Source organism: Phalaenopsis equestris, unplaced genomic scaffold (assembly GCF_001263595.1).
Source record: "Phalaenopsis equestris unplaced genomic scaffold, ASM126359v1 Scaffold198068, whole genome shotgun sequence".
Classification (NCBI taxonomy): Eukaryota; Viridiplantae; Streptophyta; class Magnoliopsida; order Asparagales; family Orchidaceae; genus Phalaenopsis; species Phalaenopsis equestris.
Genome location: NW_018218006.1, coordinates 266178 through 285103, shown reverse-complemented (window position 1 = coordinate 285103; position 18926 = coordinate 266178). Strand labels below are relative to the sequence as shown.

Here is an 18926-nt window from a genome sequence, read left to right as displayed (position 1 = left end):
AGACAAGATTGGGACAAGATTGGGAAGAGATACCCTCCTTGGGTTAATCCACTTATAAAAAAATGAGAAAGAGATATTCTTTCGGATTGATTCAAGGATCTTGGGGCCTCCTTTTTCATGTCTTTTCGTCATGAGTTTTGAGAGTTGATTCATCCTCCGTCTTTTCGATGTTTTAGGTGGATCGGTTCTTCATCTCTCTCATCCCCATTTTTATTATTTTTTTCCTTCCTTCTTGGTTCGGTTTTCAGTGCTTATGTTCGATACATAAGTGCACATGTATAGCCTTTTGCTATATGTGAAACCATCAAGGTCGCAAGTAGGTCGGTTTTATTTTGGGGCCTAGAGCGATGATGACAAAGGCACGTCAGTGGTAGAACAGAATGATATCTCATCCTACAACACTAGGACTCAATTCTGGGACCTGATGAACTGTAGGATGAAAGTATAATTCACCGACATAAGACTAGAGGGAGACCCATACCTTCTTAGGTTATTGGTGGTCCTGTGCCCAATGACATAATCGACTCGTGGACAACTATTCGTTTCTTAAAACTGTTTTCTTAAAACTGATTGTTTTATAAAATATTTTCACTACAAAAATTTATACAATTTTCCTTTTGTATGTCTGAAATTCATATGCATGCCAAAAATAATAAAATTTAAATATATATCACAACTTGGTTGTTCACCTGTTGATTACCAATTCTGGGCTAAGAAGTACCAAACTAAATTAGGTCAGCAGGATATCTTTCTAGTGGAGTGTCGAGCTTTATACATCCGGGTGACCGAGTAGCCTTCAACGAACCTCGAATATAAATATATATATTTGAGTCTAGCCCCGACCCGAGTGCTTGCGGTCCCCTCTTTTCGGACTTTTTCAGATGTTTTATTAGAATTTTTGGACAAAGCACTCGTGGTCTTTTCTTCGAAAATTTTTGGACAAAGCACTCGTGGTCTTTTCTCCGAAATTTTCCCGAGGTTTTGACAGTTTTATTTAAATTATTACCCGTCGATTTTCTCGAGTTTTCCGTCATGGATTATTTGTCGATTTTCCTCGAGTTTTCCAGGTGACGTTTCCTTTGTTGTTCCGTTTTGCCTATACAATACATGCTAGCTCATTCCTTAAATTCTATTACTCTACTCATAATTGCTACATCAATTACACTTAAAGGAGCAGCGGGCCTCCGAGGTATACAGGTTTGTCTTACATTTGCAGCGCTTTATTTTACAGCACACTTTACTGTTTCTTGTCTATTGTACATTCTACTGTTTTCCTTTGTTATATCTACTACTGTCTCTTTTGCACACTATACCTTAGAATAGGCGGACAGTAGTTGGTTTTATAGGGGGTACCCGGCAGCAGACCGTTGACTCAACTATTACATGTACACTTAAAATTAACAGCGAACTCGAAAGTGCTACGATGAGGAGCTTGGAGCTAGCGTTGTGGGCAGCACGACTATCTTCAACAGCAGAACACGGATAACATATCCTTCTTTAGAATTAAATAACCAAGCCATAGAACTTCGAGGTAGTTTACTTATGCAACGTAAATTCTCACCTTATATTTATGTCTTTGTATAGCTCTACTGTACAATATAAGCCCTAACTCGTCTTAGGATTCTGAGGTTGTCGTTCGTCACGACCTAAAATCCCCACATCTTCAAAGCTATTTGTGTGATCATTTCACATAAATTTAAGCCCTAAATAAATAAAATTGGCAGGTTGAAACACTTGAATAATTTCTCCCAAAAACTGAAGCCAAACCATAGGGTAGACTGGGAAGACACTGAGGTTCTCCTTCGGATCTGTGGCATTCCCTAGTTCTTCCTCCTTTGGACTCTACAACAAAATGTTTCAAATTTGACTCATTCTCGTTTCACACCTCTTTGTCCGATTTCGTCGAAAAGTCCTACCTTTTGACCCCTTTGAAGATAACATCTCCTGACCTTTAGCGAGAGTTTTCTTAGGTAACTTCGGTCATCTAAGATGTAATTAACTATACGGACTTGCCCTTATAGGAAGCTTTTCTAAACCCAGCTTAATATAAATTTTATTTAATACTTCATATTAAATAGGAAAAATTGTCGGCAAATAAAACGGTTTCGCAGACCAAACGAACGTCATATATTTCTAAGTTTATTTGATCGAGTCTCACCCTCAAGTCTTGTGTTTATCCTTCGGGATAGATACAGGATTTAAGGTACAGTGCTCTTTCATTTAAACTGTGAAAAACATGATGTCAGTTTGATTTCATATTTTTCTAAACTATATATATATATATGTAAATCAAAATGTCCATCAGAAGCAAGCGACGGGATTTCGATTCTGGTGACCGACAGCTTCCAACGGGCTACTCCTCCAACCAAAATAGTGTCGACACTCTTTTTCCCTCAGCATTTTTTCCCCATACACAACTAAGTCATTGAGTGTATGTAAATATTATCTTCAATAATTGCCTAGCTTACACTATATTCTAGAGTCAAATATGTTATAACATACTTATTGTAGTAGGGCGTATAATTTTTTTTATGAAAACTTTTCTCAAGAAATATAACACCCATAAATAGTTGTAAATAACATTTTTTTATCAAGGAATTTTTATTCTAAGACTAGCCATTAGACTTTTCTAAAAGCAGGTCTATACAATGTGCAATACAGGAGATCTATTATAGATAATTTCTCTTTTCCATCAACTTATTTTTAGCTATCATATAAGCACTAGCAATATCTAACACAACATAAATCACCAAATGCACTCCAGTCTCCTCTTATCATCCTAACATGCAGTTCAAAAATATAGTGTATGTCTTTAACTTGATCAGATGTTTCTATAGATATCATAAAAGTTGTCATAGGGATTCTTTATTAAAAATATTAATCAAACTTATATTATTTATGTTTGACCACCAATCAGACATAATTATCACACCAGTCTGAGTCCAGATCTTTTTAATCTCATAACTTTCTTTGTATTACTCAGCTCCTCCTTCAACACTTATGTCCTCAAATCATACATGAATGAAGGTTTCAAGCGCCTACCATAAGGATCTATTGAATGGGTCATATTAAGGGAGGTTGCCATATTGAATAAAATGACACTCCTATAAAGCAATTTCCAATATAAATGCAGATGCGTTTGTGCGCCTCTCTAATATGCTTTGAAGACATCTCCCGAGTTGTAGTCGCCCCCTCTAAATGGCCATGTCATCCTCTGCATTTATCATATGATGATCTAGGAAAACTCTTGTTCCTCTAAGCATTAGTTGAAAAGATGGTAAATTTTATTGACACCGCGCTCTCATAAAAAGAGGTAACACCAACTCTATCATCAAATTGTCACAGTGCAAAATGCTTTGACATTATCGGCTTATTCATATATATGATCAGATTTCCACTTTAAATATTTTTGGTGCTTTAGCACATGGAACAACATTTTATACAAGTTAGAGGTTTCCTTCATCCTCCTGACACTTTATTTAACTACTTTCTCGTAATAATTATATTCCAAAAAAAACAAGTATTAACATTACCTCCAACGCCGATTCGCACAGTATATCTCCATGTCAGATCATTTCAATGACCAATTATGGATATCTCCTTACCTTTAAACCTTTCTTATAAAATCCTAGAATAAAAATTATTTCAAAAACCAAATAAATTTAAACCTAAACAAGTATTCAAATAAACTAAAAAAATAATGTTTACAATTGTAAAAACTTTAAAACCTTATGGAACTTAAAAAGAATACTATTTAGTGAGGAGGCAATGGAAATGACAACAATGACGACAACAACAGAAAGCAATGTAGAAGCAGCAAGCAACAATTGCAATGGCAAAAGCAACAGGTAGCGGCATCGGCAGCGCCAAGGACAGTTGGCTAGTGTGTGTGAAAGCAAATCTTGTGCCACAATGGGCAGAGAAGGGTGATGTCATTGGTTAAAACAAGAGGCGTTAAAGATTACAATGATAGCAATGATGGCGATGACGATAGATGTCAGCAGCAATGGCAGCGGTTGAAGCAGCAATGGCAGCGGTGGAAGTGGCAGGCAGCCACACTAGAATGTCATCATGAGAGGAGATAGGGAAGATGTTGCATGAGAAGGTGCTAGGTTGAGAGTTGGGTTAAGGATGCCTGAATTGAAGTCCTCAAAATCCAAAAAATAATGCAATAAGACACCACGAAGATGGACAAGAAACCACGAAATAAAAGACCTGTGTGATACCAAAAATATGTCAAACCATCTAATATAGAAAAAAAAACTATTGAATGAGCGAACGCCTCAATCAAATTGAGAGAAGGCGCACACCTTAACAAATGTGAGGCAAAAGCCTCACTCGTTGCTTAATGCGTGTGCCTCGATAAAATTTTAGGCTCAATTGCACTGAAGCACACCTCAGATTGTGCAATTTTAAATAATGATCACTATTAAGTTTGATGATTTACATACCATACGCAAGTATACCACTAAAATGAAAAATATTGTAGCTAGGTTAAACACTTTGAGAATGGAAGTGAGTGAAAATTTTCTTATGCAAATTTGCCTCCTGAATATAGTTCATTATAAATAAACTATAATAATATAAAGCATAAATGAAATGTGACTGATGCAAAGTATATTTATTTAAAAGAAAACAAGATTTAAAAGATAAATAATTCACTAAATCTCATGGGCCAACCTGAAGCAAAAAAATAAATTAAAAAAAAAGAATGTGAAGAACAATAAATTACAGATAAATATTAATGTGACAACTATTCAAATCCAAATGAAGGAACAGAAAAATTATAAATGTATTTCTATCACAAACATGAGCACCATCAGAAAGATCGTCATAAGCATAAAATTCGGTTCAAAAATAATTGTAAGCATGGTGTCTTACAGGTTTCAAATTTCATTTGGAATAAGTTCCCTATAATACATGTTATTAATTGTAGTTATACCACTCATGAATTCCATACAACCCAAACACAAAATCAAATAAAAAGTTCATCTTCACGAGAAATTGATAGAAATGAGACAAGTTTCTGCAAAAATTAAAGCAGAAATAATAGATTTGATTCCGCTGATACCAAATCAAAATGATACAATCTTGGATCCATAAAAAAGATAAACATCAATAATTCGAGAGGTAAGCAATCTCTCTCAAACCCTAACCCTAAGATTCATGACAACAATCAAACCTAACCTAACCCTAGACATACAAGTCCTATTTATACCCCACAAAAAATAACTAACAAATGTCTAAATTGCTCTTTTAGTTTAGCACCTAACATAAACTTTTCAAATTATTTGACACAAGGTGCTATAGGCCCCGGTCTAACATTACTCTCGTCATAAAAAGGCAAGTTGTCCTCAAAGTAGAAAAGAGAACTGTTGTTGGATCAAGTTATATGACTCTCATGTGACATCAGAATTTAGTAATCCTTTCCATTTAGGGCCTTTGGGGCAACGGTGCGGTGGCGGTGCTGCACCGCACCGCAATTTTAACCGTTTGGATAAACTGCGTTGGCAGCTTTTTCAAAAGTTGCCGATGAAATCAGCGTTTTCCACCGATCCTGGATAGGTGTGATGGCAGCTTTCTAGCTAGGGTCTGATGTTTTCAAAAAAAAAATTATAATAACCAACGCAGCTTTTTGCAACATCAGATTATTCTTTAGCAGCTTCACAGCAGCTTATTAATAAGCTACAGCTGCCCCAAATAGACCCCTTAATCAGCATTTTTTCTCACTTGTCGATTCTTATGGCACACATTTTAACTCAAGTGGCTCAAAGAGAACTTTCATATCCTCATCCTCTCTCAGGAAGTGCAAAATGCATAAAGTATAATCTAATGGTTGTTGTGCACAATTTCTCATAATATTTGATCAATTGAAGCACTCTTAGTGGCTCCTACTAAACGAACGTCAACTAATTGACTACCATGGATGTCATTAATAGTTGCATTAGATATTAGACGTGAACATAGATGTTGCAGCATGTCCCTTGAATTCCTCCACAATCAACATCTGCATACTTGTAGTTTCTTACAAGTGAAGTCTCCCGATGCTCAAAGTGAGACAGAAGAGTTATTTATGTAAAAAACTCAAAAACATGATTCCACTGTCAACCAAATCCATGTTGAGATGTTCTGACATTATAGTCAACCACTCTCCATTGGTAAGATGCAAAACCATCTCATTTTCTACTACCAACCACATTATATTCCCCAAAATTATCTTAAGACGCTTCTATCACTTCTACTAAGAACAACAATGGTAGTTTTTGAATCATCGTAAATTATTTTTGTGGGTCTTTTAAGTCTACATGAAGCTTAAGCTCGATCTCCTTAATTGCATCGCCTCTTCAACCAGAGATTCAACCGGCTCTGTTACCATTTAATTGAACCCTGAGAGTAGCAGTAGGGGTGCACAATGATAGGAGAAACCCCAATTTTTAGGGTTATTGAATGCTTGTGTTCCCTCCTAAGTGGCAATCCACGTAGCAAGTGAAAAATTTATGCAAATTATTGTAGGAGTTGTTGGATCGGTACCGCAATCTTTGTGTACTTTGTGTCATGTGTCTTCCATATTATGCAACTAGATCAAGAATCCCAACCCTGCATCATGTATTGTCCTAACCATGACCTTGAGTATCACTAAGGTCTTGCAGAAACTAGGTTCACCGTGAAGCACCAACCTCAAGTCTCCCTCCTAGAACTCCATTGTCAAGGATTTCTAATTCACCGTAGTCTCTTCGAATGATTGCAACTATTTCATGCCCAATATCACTTCAACGTTTCCTAAATTCAATGGGAAAAAATCCTTCATCACCTGAATACATTGCGGTGTTAGAATCACCCCTTTACAAACTAATATGCTCTCCTTCAATTGTCTCATCCCCATCATGACTCTAAAACTTCTTGTGTCAATCATCTCTAGCCCCAATTGTTCACTACTTGAGTGGAGATGAAGTTGTGAGAGGCCTCATTATCTACCAACATCACTACGTCCTGCTCTCTGATCTATCTCCAAAGTTTTATAGTGTGGTTCAGTGTTAAGCCCACCACTGAGTTCAATGAGACTTTTGCCACATCCAAGTGAGAGTGTACCTCCTCTTCTCCACCACAACCCATTGTGTTCCTTCATTCCCGGTCTCCTCCTCATCACATACTATGAGAACCCATAATGTCTAATCCTTGTAATGGTGTCCTGGGACAAGCTTCTCGTCACACCAAAAATATAACCCGTAGCTCACTTCTCATGAATCTGTCTTTGTAAGGCACTTAAATGCCACCCCCTATCGTGGCCTATTATCATGTCATGAAAAGCATCCCCCTGGAATCCCAATGAAATGCCACCCCCTATCGTGGCCTATTATCATGTCACGAAAAGCATCCCCCTGGAATCCCAATGTTCGGGTTTTTGGTGGTCGGACGCTCCACTTGTGCTGCTCCTATTAACCCATTCTATTGTATTTTTATCTTCAACCAACTACGCTAATTCCACAGTTTCCCCCAATCCTCGTGGTCTCAACAAATGAAGTGATGCTCGAATATATGGCTTCAACCCCTTCATAAAGTTTCATTCCAAAACTACTTCTGATTACTCTCAAACGGTCAGATAGCATCTCAAATATCTCCCTATAATCCATGATGGCTTGTTCATGGATTAATGTGGAAAATAGCTCGTGCAAATCCACTTCTTGCATGGATCAGAAATTCAACAACAATCGATCGTTGAGCTATTTCTATGTTCTAATTAGCTTACCTTGTTTTCTCCATTGACATCACGCAAAAGCCTACCCTTATAAACAAAGGGCAGAAAAAATCAATTTTTCTTCATCGGTCGGCACATTAACAGCATTATCTCTCCACACACCCAGCCATATACATCATCTCTTTCAAAGATCGACAACTTCAGCTTCATTATATGTGAGTCTTCTCCTAAATATTATCGACCAAAGTTTGTCCCACCCATGAAGCGGCGATTGGGTTCCCTTCCTCCACACAAATTGATTTTCCTTCTTCCATAAGTATATCTCACCTAATAATCAGCTCACACATCTCCATAGGCTCTTAAATTATCATCCACCCAAAAGGCTACTGCAGTAGAAGACACTAGCGTGGTTGGATGCAGCCTCGGTCAGGATCCCATTCATTGTGGTTCCCTATTCCAGGATGAAATCTTTTGAATCGATCTTCTCCAACAGGGAATCGCAAGTCCCGTTTCAGTTGATGCCGCTCATTCCAACCATCTGGATGTAATGTTATTCCTTCTAAATGCTACTACTCGAGTCCACTCATGATTCCTTCACTCGATCCCACGGCTCCAGATCCACCTAAAGCAGCGACATTGCCTTGATGCTGTATGAATCCTTCTAATTACTGCTACTCGCATCCGCTCTAGACATCATAGCTCGATCAAGTGGAACGATGGGTGGATTTGTGTAAAACTCTACAATATTCTTCATCATTTATTCTAGGGTCATGAATCACCCCTCTATGGACGAGAACCGCCCTTCTATGAACGAGATACACCCCATTTCATATATGATTTGGCTCACCTCTCCCTCTAATCTCTCCTCCAGAGCATCTACTTTCTTGGCGGTCATTACTCCAAGGAAATTTTTATATCACTAAGGTGAAATTCCTGTATGACGTGATCCCATCGTTGGCTTTCCAGCTAACTCGAGTCGCAATTGTATCACAAGTTTCGATCACAAAGGTGATGTCGTGGGGCTTCCCACCTAGCTCAAATCGCGACTGTACCGCAATCGCGATCCCATCGTTGGCTTCCCAGCTGGCTCCAATCACGATGTATCGTGGAGTTTCATCATGAATGCAACCCGTGATCCTGTCATTGGCTTCCCAGCTAGCTTGAATCACTATCGCAAGGTTCGGTTATGAAGCGACGCAGTGAAAACTTCAAAACAATAAGGGGTGAAGCAGCAGCCTCGAATGCGAAAACAAAGATTTCTAAGGTTGCAGGGGCCTCAAATGCTCTAATACAAATATGATAGAAACAGGACAAATTTCCAAAAATTAAAAAGAAATAAGAGATTATATTCTGTCAATACCAAATCAAAATTATACAATCTAGAATACATAAAAGATAAACACCTACAATTCGAGAGGTAAGTGATATCTCACAAATCCTAACCCTAAGATTCAAGACAACAATCATGCATAACCTCACCCTAAATATTTTTAAGTCATATTTATATCCAACAATAATAACTAACAAATGATCAAATTGCACTTCTAGTCTAGTGCCTAACATAAGTTTTTCAAATTATATGGCAGAAGACTACAAAATAGATGACAGTTATATCTTTTCTAAACACTTTATGTTTATTTTATTTTTAGAAATTTATTTTTTTTTCTAGACTTAATGCAACCAAATATTGCTTTAAGTTTGGAGATAAATGTTTTAGTTTGCTTAAATAATATCACCTTATTGGTTCTAGTATTTTACATAATGGTTTTTATAATTTAAAATTTTATAATTGATTTGGTAAGACTAGTCATCTTGCATCATAATTTTGGAAAAAAAGTGTGGTTTAATAAATAAAAAATTACTTGTGTCATATATCCAAAGAAAGCATCCAAAACTTAGTTAAAAAAAAATTAAATAGTTTCTAGTTTAGATTTTATTGATTTTGATAAATGTGTAAATTATATTAAAGAAAATCGCAAAATACAACATTAAAAATCAATTCCAAGAAGCAAACAACTTATAAAAATTATACACTTATATATTTCAATTTTTCTATATTTTAGCTTTTCGTAAAGAGAATTTTTTCGTTATTTTTATTTTAGATTTTTTCACATTATAATTATATCTATTTGTTGCATGAAAAAATTCAATCAATAAATTCTTTTAAAGAATTTATTAATTCTTTTAAAGAATTTATTAATGAGATTAAAAGCTAATTGGACAAAAATGTGAAAATCATTTAAGTCTAATTTAGCTAGTGAATATTATGGAAGGTGTGATAAATCTAGACAATGTTTTATCCACTTGCTAAATTATTAGAAAAACATAAGTAATGTTAGACACACCATAATAAAATGTTATAACAAAAGGCATAATCATACTTTAATTTATATAATTAGAAGTATATTGACTTAATCTTCTTAATGCTTATTATTCGGAATGTGTGCAATAAAAATTCTTAAGTATTGATTAAATAATGTTTCTAATAGGCAGTTTGAAAGACTTCTTATAAACAATTGACAGAAAGGGATCTAATTTGAAGCATCTTCATATTTAGGGTTGCCTGATAGAAGTAAAAATTTATATTTCACATGAAAAAAAAAAACCAAATTCAAAAAAGATTAGTGGATTTTTCATTGTGTATCCAAAAAATTTAAAGAGTATAATTTTTTTCGTCCTAGCCAAAATAACAAAATTGTTGAAACAAAAATGTTAGGTTAATTAAAAAATGTGAGATTAGTGGGAGTGTAGAGAACCATATGTTATAAAAAATCAAAAAAAAAAAAATCTTCAGACATTATTTCTATTAAAGCTATCCTTTCAACTGTTGAACAATCCGACAACTTACAAGAATAACAAATGAATGATCAAACATCCCATAGTGCAATTATCTCCAAAAAAAAAAAATCTATAATTGATGGAGCGTGAATATTAGCATTAAGTCATTTTCAACAAACCAAAAAATTTGTTATTTCAAATATTTATATAATTTATCTACAATAGTAGTTAAAATTTGACATAGGAATTCACAAAAATCTAATTTTATTTTCATAAGCCATAAAATTTACAAATTATGCTAAATGATTAGACGCTATGAATAAAATGCTTAAATTAATGTGCCACAATAGAGTCTTAGGCTTTGTTGGATATAGTTGGATCTTTAAGGCCAAACATGGATCAAATGACTATCGAACGATATAAACCTAGACTTGTTGCTAAATGTTTCACTCATAAGGATGGTATTAACTACCAAGAGACATTTTCCTCTATCTCAAAGAAAAACTCATTGAAATTTCTTGCGGAATTAGTAGCTCATTAAGATTTAAAGTCATATCAAATTGATAAAAAAGTTGTCATTTTGAATGCAAGATTTTAAAGGAGTTTATATGAATCAAACTAAGGGCTTTTCATTTAAATAAAGGAACCTTATGATGTGTAAACCAAGGATGCTAATATACAAATTTAACCAAAATCTCTAAAAATGGTATCTTAAATTTAATGATGTGTGTGTTAAAAAATATCGTTAATATATATACATATATATATATCTATATATATATATATATATATATCAATGAGGGAAAATTTATATTTCTGATTTTCTATATTGATAGTATCTTGTTTGCAAATAATGTTCATATTTTATTTATAAGACTAAAAAATATCACTAAAAAAAACTTTTAAGAAAAATATGAGTAAGAAATGGATTGTCTCAAAAGTTTGAGAGATTTAACATGAAGAAGTGCTCTGCAAATATTGTTTCACTTCAGAAAAGTTAAATTAGACCTTATGCAATGCCCAAAAAATTAATTGAAACACAAACAAATGAAACAAATTTCTTATGCATCTATGTTTTGAAGTTTGTTGTATACCCAGAATAGTACTAAGCCGGACATTAGTTTTATCACTAAAATATTGAGTATGTATTTAAGTAATTCAATAATTGACCATTGGAAAGCTCCGGAAAAATTTCTAACTATAAGAATAAAAAAATAATATGCTCAATTATTATAGATCTAATCACCTTGAGGCAATAAGATAACAAAATTCAGATTTTATTGAATGTATAGATACTAAGAAAATCGACATTGGATTATTTATTGTTTTTAACTAGAAGAATGAAGAGTGTGAAGCAGCCCAAAGATAATCGGATTCACATTTTGTTGGATGTATAGATACTAAAAAATCCACATTTGATTATTTATCTTATTAACTAGAAAAACAATCTAATGAAAGAGTTGTTGCATCTACTATAAAAGCTAAGTTTACGACACATTAAGATGCCACTATTCATAAATAATTGCTAATAAAATTTATTTCAAGACTTGGAATAGCCTACAATATTGTCAAGCCACTAAGAATTTATTATGATCGTATTGTGGTTTTATACTATAAGAATAATAAGTATCCAAAGTGTGGTAACATATGAAATTAAAATGTTTTATAGTTTAAAAAAGTTCAAAAATAAAGAGTATCATTTGAGTACATGAGCACCAATCCTATGGTTGTAGTATTGTTTACCAAAAAATTACCACCAAAGAAATTCAATAAACATGTCAAAAAATGGGTATCAATAAAAATTATTATTGATTTTATGTACTTTATGTATTTAACTCTCTGAGCACTTTTAATATGTTTTCTTAAACATTAATGCAACTTAATTTATCATATATATAATTTATCTTCCACATGAGACTACTATGATTATATCTCATTACAAATCATATTAAATATGAAATTAATATTGTAATACAAGAAAGAAATATGCCACACTAATGAAGTTAACCACTATGATTTCTATTATTTTTTTCTTAATGATAAACATATAATTGACCAAATTAAGATAATATTTCTTATATTACGCATAAGATTTATCATTATTAAATTAAATAATATTACATGGAACAAGTTGGAGAATATTAGCAATAATGTTAAAATAATTGTACTAAAATTAATTACATTAGTTTTTGGAAATAATATAAAATAATGTTATTTTAAAGCTACTAATAGAAATAAAAGCTATATAAACGTTATTTTTTATTAATGGTCCATAGAATATTTATTAATAGTTCATAATTTAATAATCAATTGTGAGTCTAAATTTTGTTAGTAAAAAAAGGTTATTTTATTAAATGTTTATGAACCGTTCATCAAATAATAGATGTGTAACTAGTGATCCTTTCTGTCAAATAAGTATTTATTTTCTCTCCATAAGAAAAATTAACAGCAAATGAAAGAATTGAGGATAAGAAATAATAGTTTTCACAAAATTTTAAAGAAGATCATCATGAATCAATGTATTATTATTTCCTAATTAATGTATTGTGAACATCAACTTGCTCAAGTTCTTTGGTTTGTTTGTTTATATTATTAAATTGATATTGCATAATAATGAAAATTTCATGAATATAATTTTCCCACGAGAAGATCATCAACTAAAAGTTGAATTAACCAAGTCTAACGATATCAACGATTTTATTTGCTGATATAAATGAAAATATGATCTATCTAAAGTAAAACTACCCAATTCCTACCTGAAGTTGTGGGAAATCATCCCTGATGAGAAACTCCACAAAGCGAGGAACAACACCAGTCTGTATAACTTCCTCGATAGGAGGACTGCGTTCTGTTTGAAATGGTATTCACAAAATTAGTAGCAGTTTGTGTTTGACAAACAATAATTCCATCGTAAAATACCTATCGATAGCAATTTACGGAATTGTGTGGTGGATTCAAGTAGCGCGGCACCATCATCCGCGTATAGACCCGCCACCATAGCCGGAAGACTCTCTAGCTGCGACTCCAACACCGCAAAAATATAACTTCATTAGTTCAAACACAAAAAACTAACAATATCACTTACCATCATCGGTGAAGCCCATGATGAAGGAAAATTCTAGGGTTCGAAATACTCCAGAACTTGCATCATAACCAGATCGGTGTCTATGCAGTGGGAATGAGAGAGAAAGAGAGAGATCAAACCTTTTTCTCAACGGCTGAACCGAGCACGGAAGCGGCGAAAGGCGTAACCTGCATGCCCTCACGACGCTTCTTCAGAAGGTTCTCCTCCCGCTTACTCTTCCGAATCTCGACCATATTATCCTCCCTTCGCCTCCGCCCCTCCTCTGCGTCTACCGCTACCTTGTATTTATTCCGGCGAACCTCTGCCCTCGCGCTCGGCCGCAGCGACATCGCAAACCACCAATATCGACAACTAGGCCAGCGTCAGACGGAAACAACAATGCCAAACCGAAAACCTAGAGATGAATTGTGAACGTCTTTTTTGAAACCTGGATTTCAGTTTATCAAATCAACCATGGCCATGTACAAATTGTAATATTACCAGCACACCAAAAACACTGCTTATGTTCGCAAGAAATCAGAGCCCTTTTTTTTTCTTTTTTTTTTTGAGAAAATGTGAAAATGATGCCTTATTTAATTTTTAAAAAAAATTAAATGATATCTCCAATTACAACTCTCTCAACGAACAAATAAAAATAATAAATATCTAACAAAAAGCAAAACTACAATAATAATATAATAACACAAGAAGAGTAATAATTCGAACAACAATGACAACTACACAGTAGCAGCAATCCAAACAACAACTCCCCATAGAAAAGAAACAATCTAACATAACAATAAGCCCTCCAAAGAAAACAAATAGAAACAGCAGATCCTAACAACTGCCAAAATACAAAAAAGAGAAACCAGCAATAAAAAGTAATAATAATAAATCACCAGAGCTCAAAACTTACATGTAGTTAAGTATTAAAATTTAATCTTAAAATTTTAAATATATAAAAAATATATTCAAAACATTCTTCAATTTTAATAACGGTTGGTGTTCCTCACAGATGATTACCAATATCAACATCTAACAAAGATCAAAAAGAACATGCACAACAATCAACAAAGATGAAGGCAGAGTCATCAAAACGCTAGAAAAAAATAAACAACCAAAACTCCAGCAATATTTGAACAGCTCGTTCATTTCTCGCAACGCAACTAGGGGTGTAAACAAGTCGAACACGAGCGAGCCCATACTCAGCTAGTGTTCGGTTCGTTTATATTTTGAGCTCAGAAAGTGTGTTCGTGTTCGTCTCGTTTGCTTAACGAGCCGAACACGAGCCTTTCACGAACAAAGAGTCATTTTGACAATCATAATCACATAGTCATAAGATGTTAAGGATTGATGCAAGATTTACAATATCATTTGAATCTAGTTTAATAACTTTTATTTTGTTTTCTTCTTTAATAATTTTAATTGATTACAAATCTTTGTAGCCTTGTAGTCAATTAATTATTTATAAAAATAGTACTCATCAAAGATATATATATAATTGATTAGTAGTATTTCAAGCCAAAACGAGCCGAACACGAACGAACAATTATTTGTTCGTGTTGTTCGTGTTTGGCTCGTTAACTTAACGAACGAGCCGAACGAGCTGTTCGCAAACAACGAGCCGGTTTGACAGCCCTCTGTTCGCGAACAACGAGCCATTTTGATAGCCATAGACGCGACACGGGAAAAAAAAATGTGATACAACTCTAAAAATGAAAACTTATTATAAGTTTATATTTTTTCCATATTTATAATATTATGTTAGCAGTATTAAAAAAAAATTAAACTTTATCCCTAAGTGACAAACTCACTGTGAGGGTGTGTAAATGAGTCAAACATGTTCAGCACGTTTGAATTAAAATGTATATGAATTATGCTCGTGTTCGAATTAAGCTCATAAAGAGTGTTTGCATTCGGCTAAATATTAGTCAAATTTGTTTGAAATTATTTGTGGGAGGCTTGAAATAGACTTGTTAGTTTGATTGTTTGATTTTGGCTCGAATAAGCTCGAGCTCAGCTCATAAGCCGGAACTCCCATGCAAGCCACGCGGTTATGGACCTGTAATGCTCAAATGAGGATTTTCCTACATTTAAACAGCTATAAGGCTCAACGTAAAGTTTTTTCATATATGTGAAACTAAATAAATTAAGTGAACCGTGGGATATGAATGGTATTATGGGACCATTTACCACCTAAATCTCTATTATGCATTTTTATAAATATAGTATAAAAATAAATATATAAATTATATAAATAAATATTATTATTTAATTTTTCGGGTAAAACTAAGTTAAACACGAACAAACAAAATTTATTTGTGTTTGACTCGTTTATAAATCGAGTTCAATAAAGCTATTCGAGTTGGACTAGCTTGCTTAACAAATGAATTGAAAACAACATACTCAATGAGTCGAACACGGTTGTTCGTGAACGATGAGATTTTTTGACATCCCTACTCACTGTCTAGAAAGATGACAACATACTCACTAGATATAATATTGTCAATCTACAAGGTGACATAATACTTTTTATTTATATGGACATATTTAACTCACATCATCGACTTGTTGATACTTAGGGGTCATATTTTGGCACCTAGTTGACCTACATAAACCCCGGAAATCTCATGAAATGGTCACCTACTCCCTCAATTGTTATGTTTCTTTACTCACTAATTTTGCTCATAATCTCAATTCTGATCTAATTAGTTTGTGTCATTATTTTCTTCTTAAATGATAAAAAATTTGTGCTCGTTATTTTTTTTTTTAATATCTTTTAGTTGTATCACTTAAATTATAAATGTTATAATGTTTGTGTTGAATCCAAAAATGTCCGACGGATCACACCCAATTAATACAACATTGAGGAAGAGAGTGTGAGAGAGAGAAAGAGAGAGAAAGAGAGGAAAATATAATGCATATTAATATAAGACTTGAGGAACAAAAAACCCCTATTTATAGCTCATTGGGGTATCTTAGTAAAGTTACATGATTGTCCACGTTTTAATAGGGACATTACAAGTTCTTATTGCACCTTACCATAGAACTTTTTTGAAGCCTTCTATCTAGATGACTGGAACGAAATTTGGAAGAATATATATCTCCCCAAACAAAGAAAATATTAACTTAAAAATGGGTTCGACCACCTGGATAATGAAAATCTTCATTAGTCTACGGAACCAACAATTTTTTTGTTACCTTACAGGTGTAAGACAATGTTTATCTTAATTATGATGTCTCGTTCCCTAAAAAGGCATGCTTTCGAAGTTAATTACTTCCTTAGAGTCGTAAGCCCTAAAGAACACTCTCGATCAATGTAAAAAGTCAAATTTCAAAGTTTGGACTTTAATGATTGGAGTGATTGAAGCTAAGTAGAAGATAAAATTGAAATATTTAAGTTTAAGGGATGGGACTTACAGTCCGATGACAATGTTTCGTGGGAAAGGCTCGAACAAAATAGGTTTGATCATTCAATAGAGGATGAGGATTGAAGAGTGATAGTTGAAAGCTTTGAAAGGGATCGATAATGATTTTGAATTCATCAGATGAGATCAAATGATGAATCAAAAATACTTACTTGGATTGATAAAAAATGATTACAAACTCTAAGCTAAGAATAAAGTTGGGTAACAAAGACTTCTAGATGAGAAGTGAAACCCTGTACTATATAAAGATTTCTAAGTTTTGGACTAACCTAGACACTTGGAATAACGTTCTCTTTTAGGATTCTCATGGTTTTTTATTATCCCGGAAACATTGATATCCATCAACTATGACTAACCTCATAACCAAAAATCCCCTTAAATGTAGCATAGAGGATTCATAGTTACAAAGCTGTCTAGAATACCTTTATCAATAACTATGGATTACTTCATTCTAAGGTATTCTCTCTAGTGTAAGTGAGGTAGGTTTATTATTTGTTTGTTATAGTCTTTAGCACTAACTAGAATACCTATCAAACTAACCTTGGTTCCTATACTCAGGCTAATATGGAGTAAGTGTACGATCCTCGATTTGATGTCAAAGTTAGCTAACCTAAGGTTCATGTCAAATATACCTAGGTTTTGTTCTCGCTCTTTATTTTAACGTATTTTATGTGCAATTTGAGATTCAATATTTAGTTAACGACTTGTTTTGGTTCTTCGGTTTGTCAGTCATGGTAGGAAATCAAATTTTTTTCTATCTTTTGAGTTATTTTGTTTAAGTTTTGATTTTTTATGTTCATGGAGAAAACCTCTTGCGAGAGCTTTTCATCCTTTTTTTTGTTTTATGTATTTTTTTATTATGTTTGTTAAATTTTTTTGAAGACAAAAAATGACATAAAATATGAAATGATATGTAAAACAAACTATGTATATATTTAGCCTTGGATTAGACCTGGGTTAGGAATGAGCTGAGGTGAGATAAACTTTCAGTTCAAATTAGCTCAAAATTGAGCTGAAGTGTAATATTGTTTAGCTAATTGGCGTATGATTGCAGACCTAGTTTGGACCTGGGTTGATTTAGGTTGAGTCGGTGGGTTGAGTTGAGTCAGATGTGGCATTTACACATTTTAATGCAACAACCATTGGGTTAGATTATACTTGGGTTAAGTCAAGTCAGTCCTAGTTAGTTTAGGCCGGGCATAGGCTAGGTCAGGTAGTCAGGCTTGGGTTTGGTCAGGGCAAACATTGTTTGGGTTCTAGTTAAGGTTAGGTTTTGGTTTTGGTTTTGGTAAGGGTTAGGTTAGGTTCAAGTTTGGGTTTGGTTGAGTTCAGTTTAGGGTTTGGTTTGGTCTGTATAGGGTTAGGTTGGGTTTAGATTAGGGTTATGTTGGGTTTAGGTTAGTGTTAGGTTGAGTTCAGGTTAGGGTTAGGTTGAACCTAAGTTGGGTTAAGATTAGTTTGGGTTCGGGTCCACCTGAGTCAAACCCTGACCCAAGCCTATTCCAAGGCTACTGAACAGATTAACATAGCTTAAACTTGACTTAAAAAATAAATATTTAAATTAAAAAAAGGGGAAAGAAGTGACTTACTAGAGAAGAGGCTAACCAGAGGAAGAGGAGGCTTGCTAGAGAACTTTTCTTCCTTCTTCTTCCTCTATTTAAGTAGTCAGAGGTAAGTGTCGGTGAGTTGGAATGTCTATGAGTATGATGGTGACTGACCGAAGAAAAATATGTTGAGATTTTCATACCTATTTTATACTAATATTGATGATAATGCACTTTAAAGAAGGGAATTTTTTATGTTTTGTTGTAGGTATGTTGAATTATGGCCATTGGAGCAAAAAGATGCAAAAAAGAGCGGATTTGGAGCAATAATGACCAAACTATGAAGATTTGAACTAGGGCGCTGACGGCGAGCCCAACGGCGCCGACGACGGGTTTTTCCCGAGAGTCCATAATCA

The 18926-nt window shown here is 33.9% G+C and overlaps 1 protein-coding gene across 2 annotated transcripts in view; it reads right to left on the bottom strand.

Moving 5' to 3' along the window:
- LOC110035543 (importin subunit alpha-1-like) overlaps positions 1-14053 on the bottom strand; it is a 37744-nt gene extending 23691 nt beyond the window's left edge. The window contains exons 1-3 of one of the 2 annotated variants that reach the window (XM_020739786.1): positions 13679-14053; positions 13394-13490; positions 13231-13322 (exon numbers count right to left, since the gene is read on the bottom strand). In XM_020739786.1, the coding sequence (XP_020595445.1) occupies positions 13231-13322; positions 13394-13490; positions 13679-13888 (399 nt within the window). In that variant the 5' untranslated portion in view covers positions 13889-14053. The remainder of the gene's footprint in view (positions 1-13230; positions 13323-13393; positions 13491-13678) is intronic. The other variant, XM_020739785.1, reaches the window with a different exon arrangement.
- Between the last annotated feature and the right edge of the window lie 4873 nt (positions 14054-18926).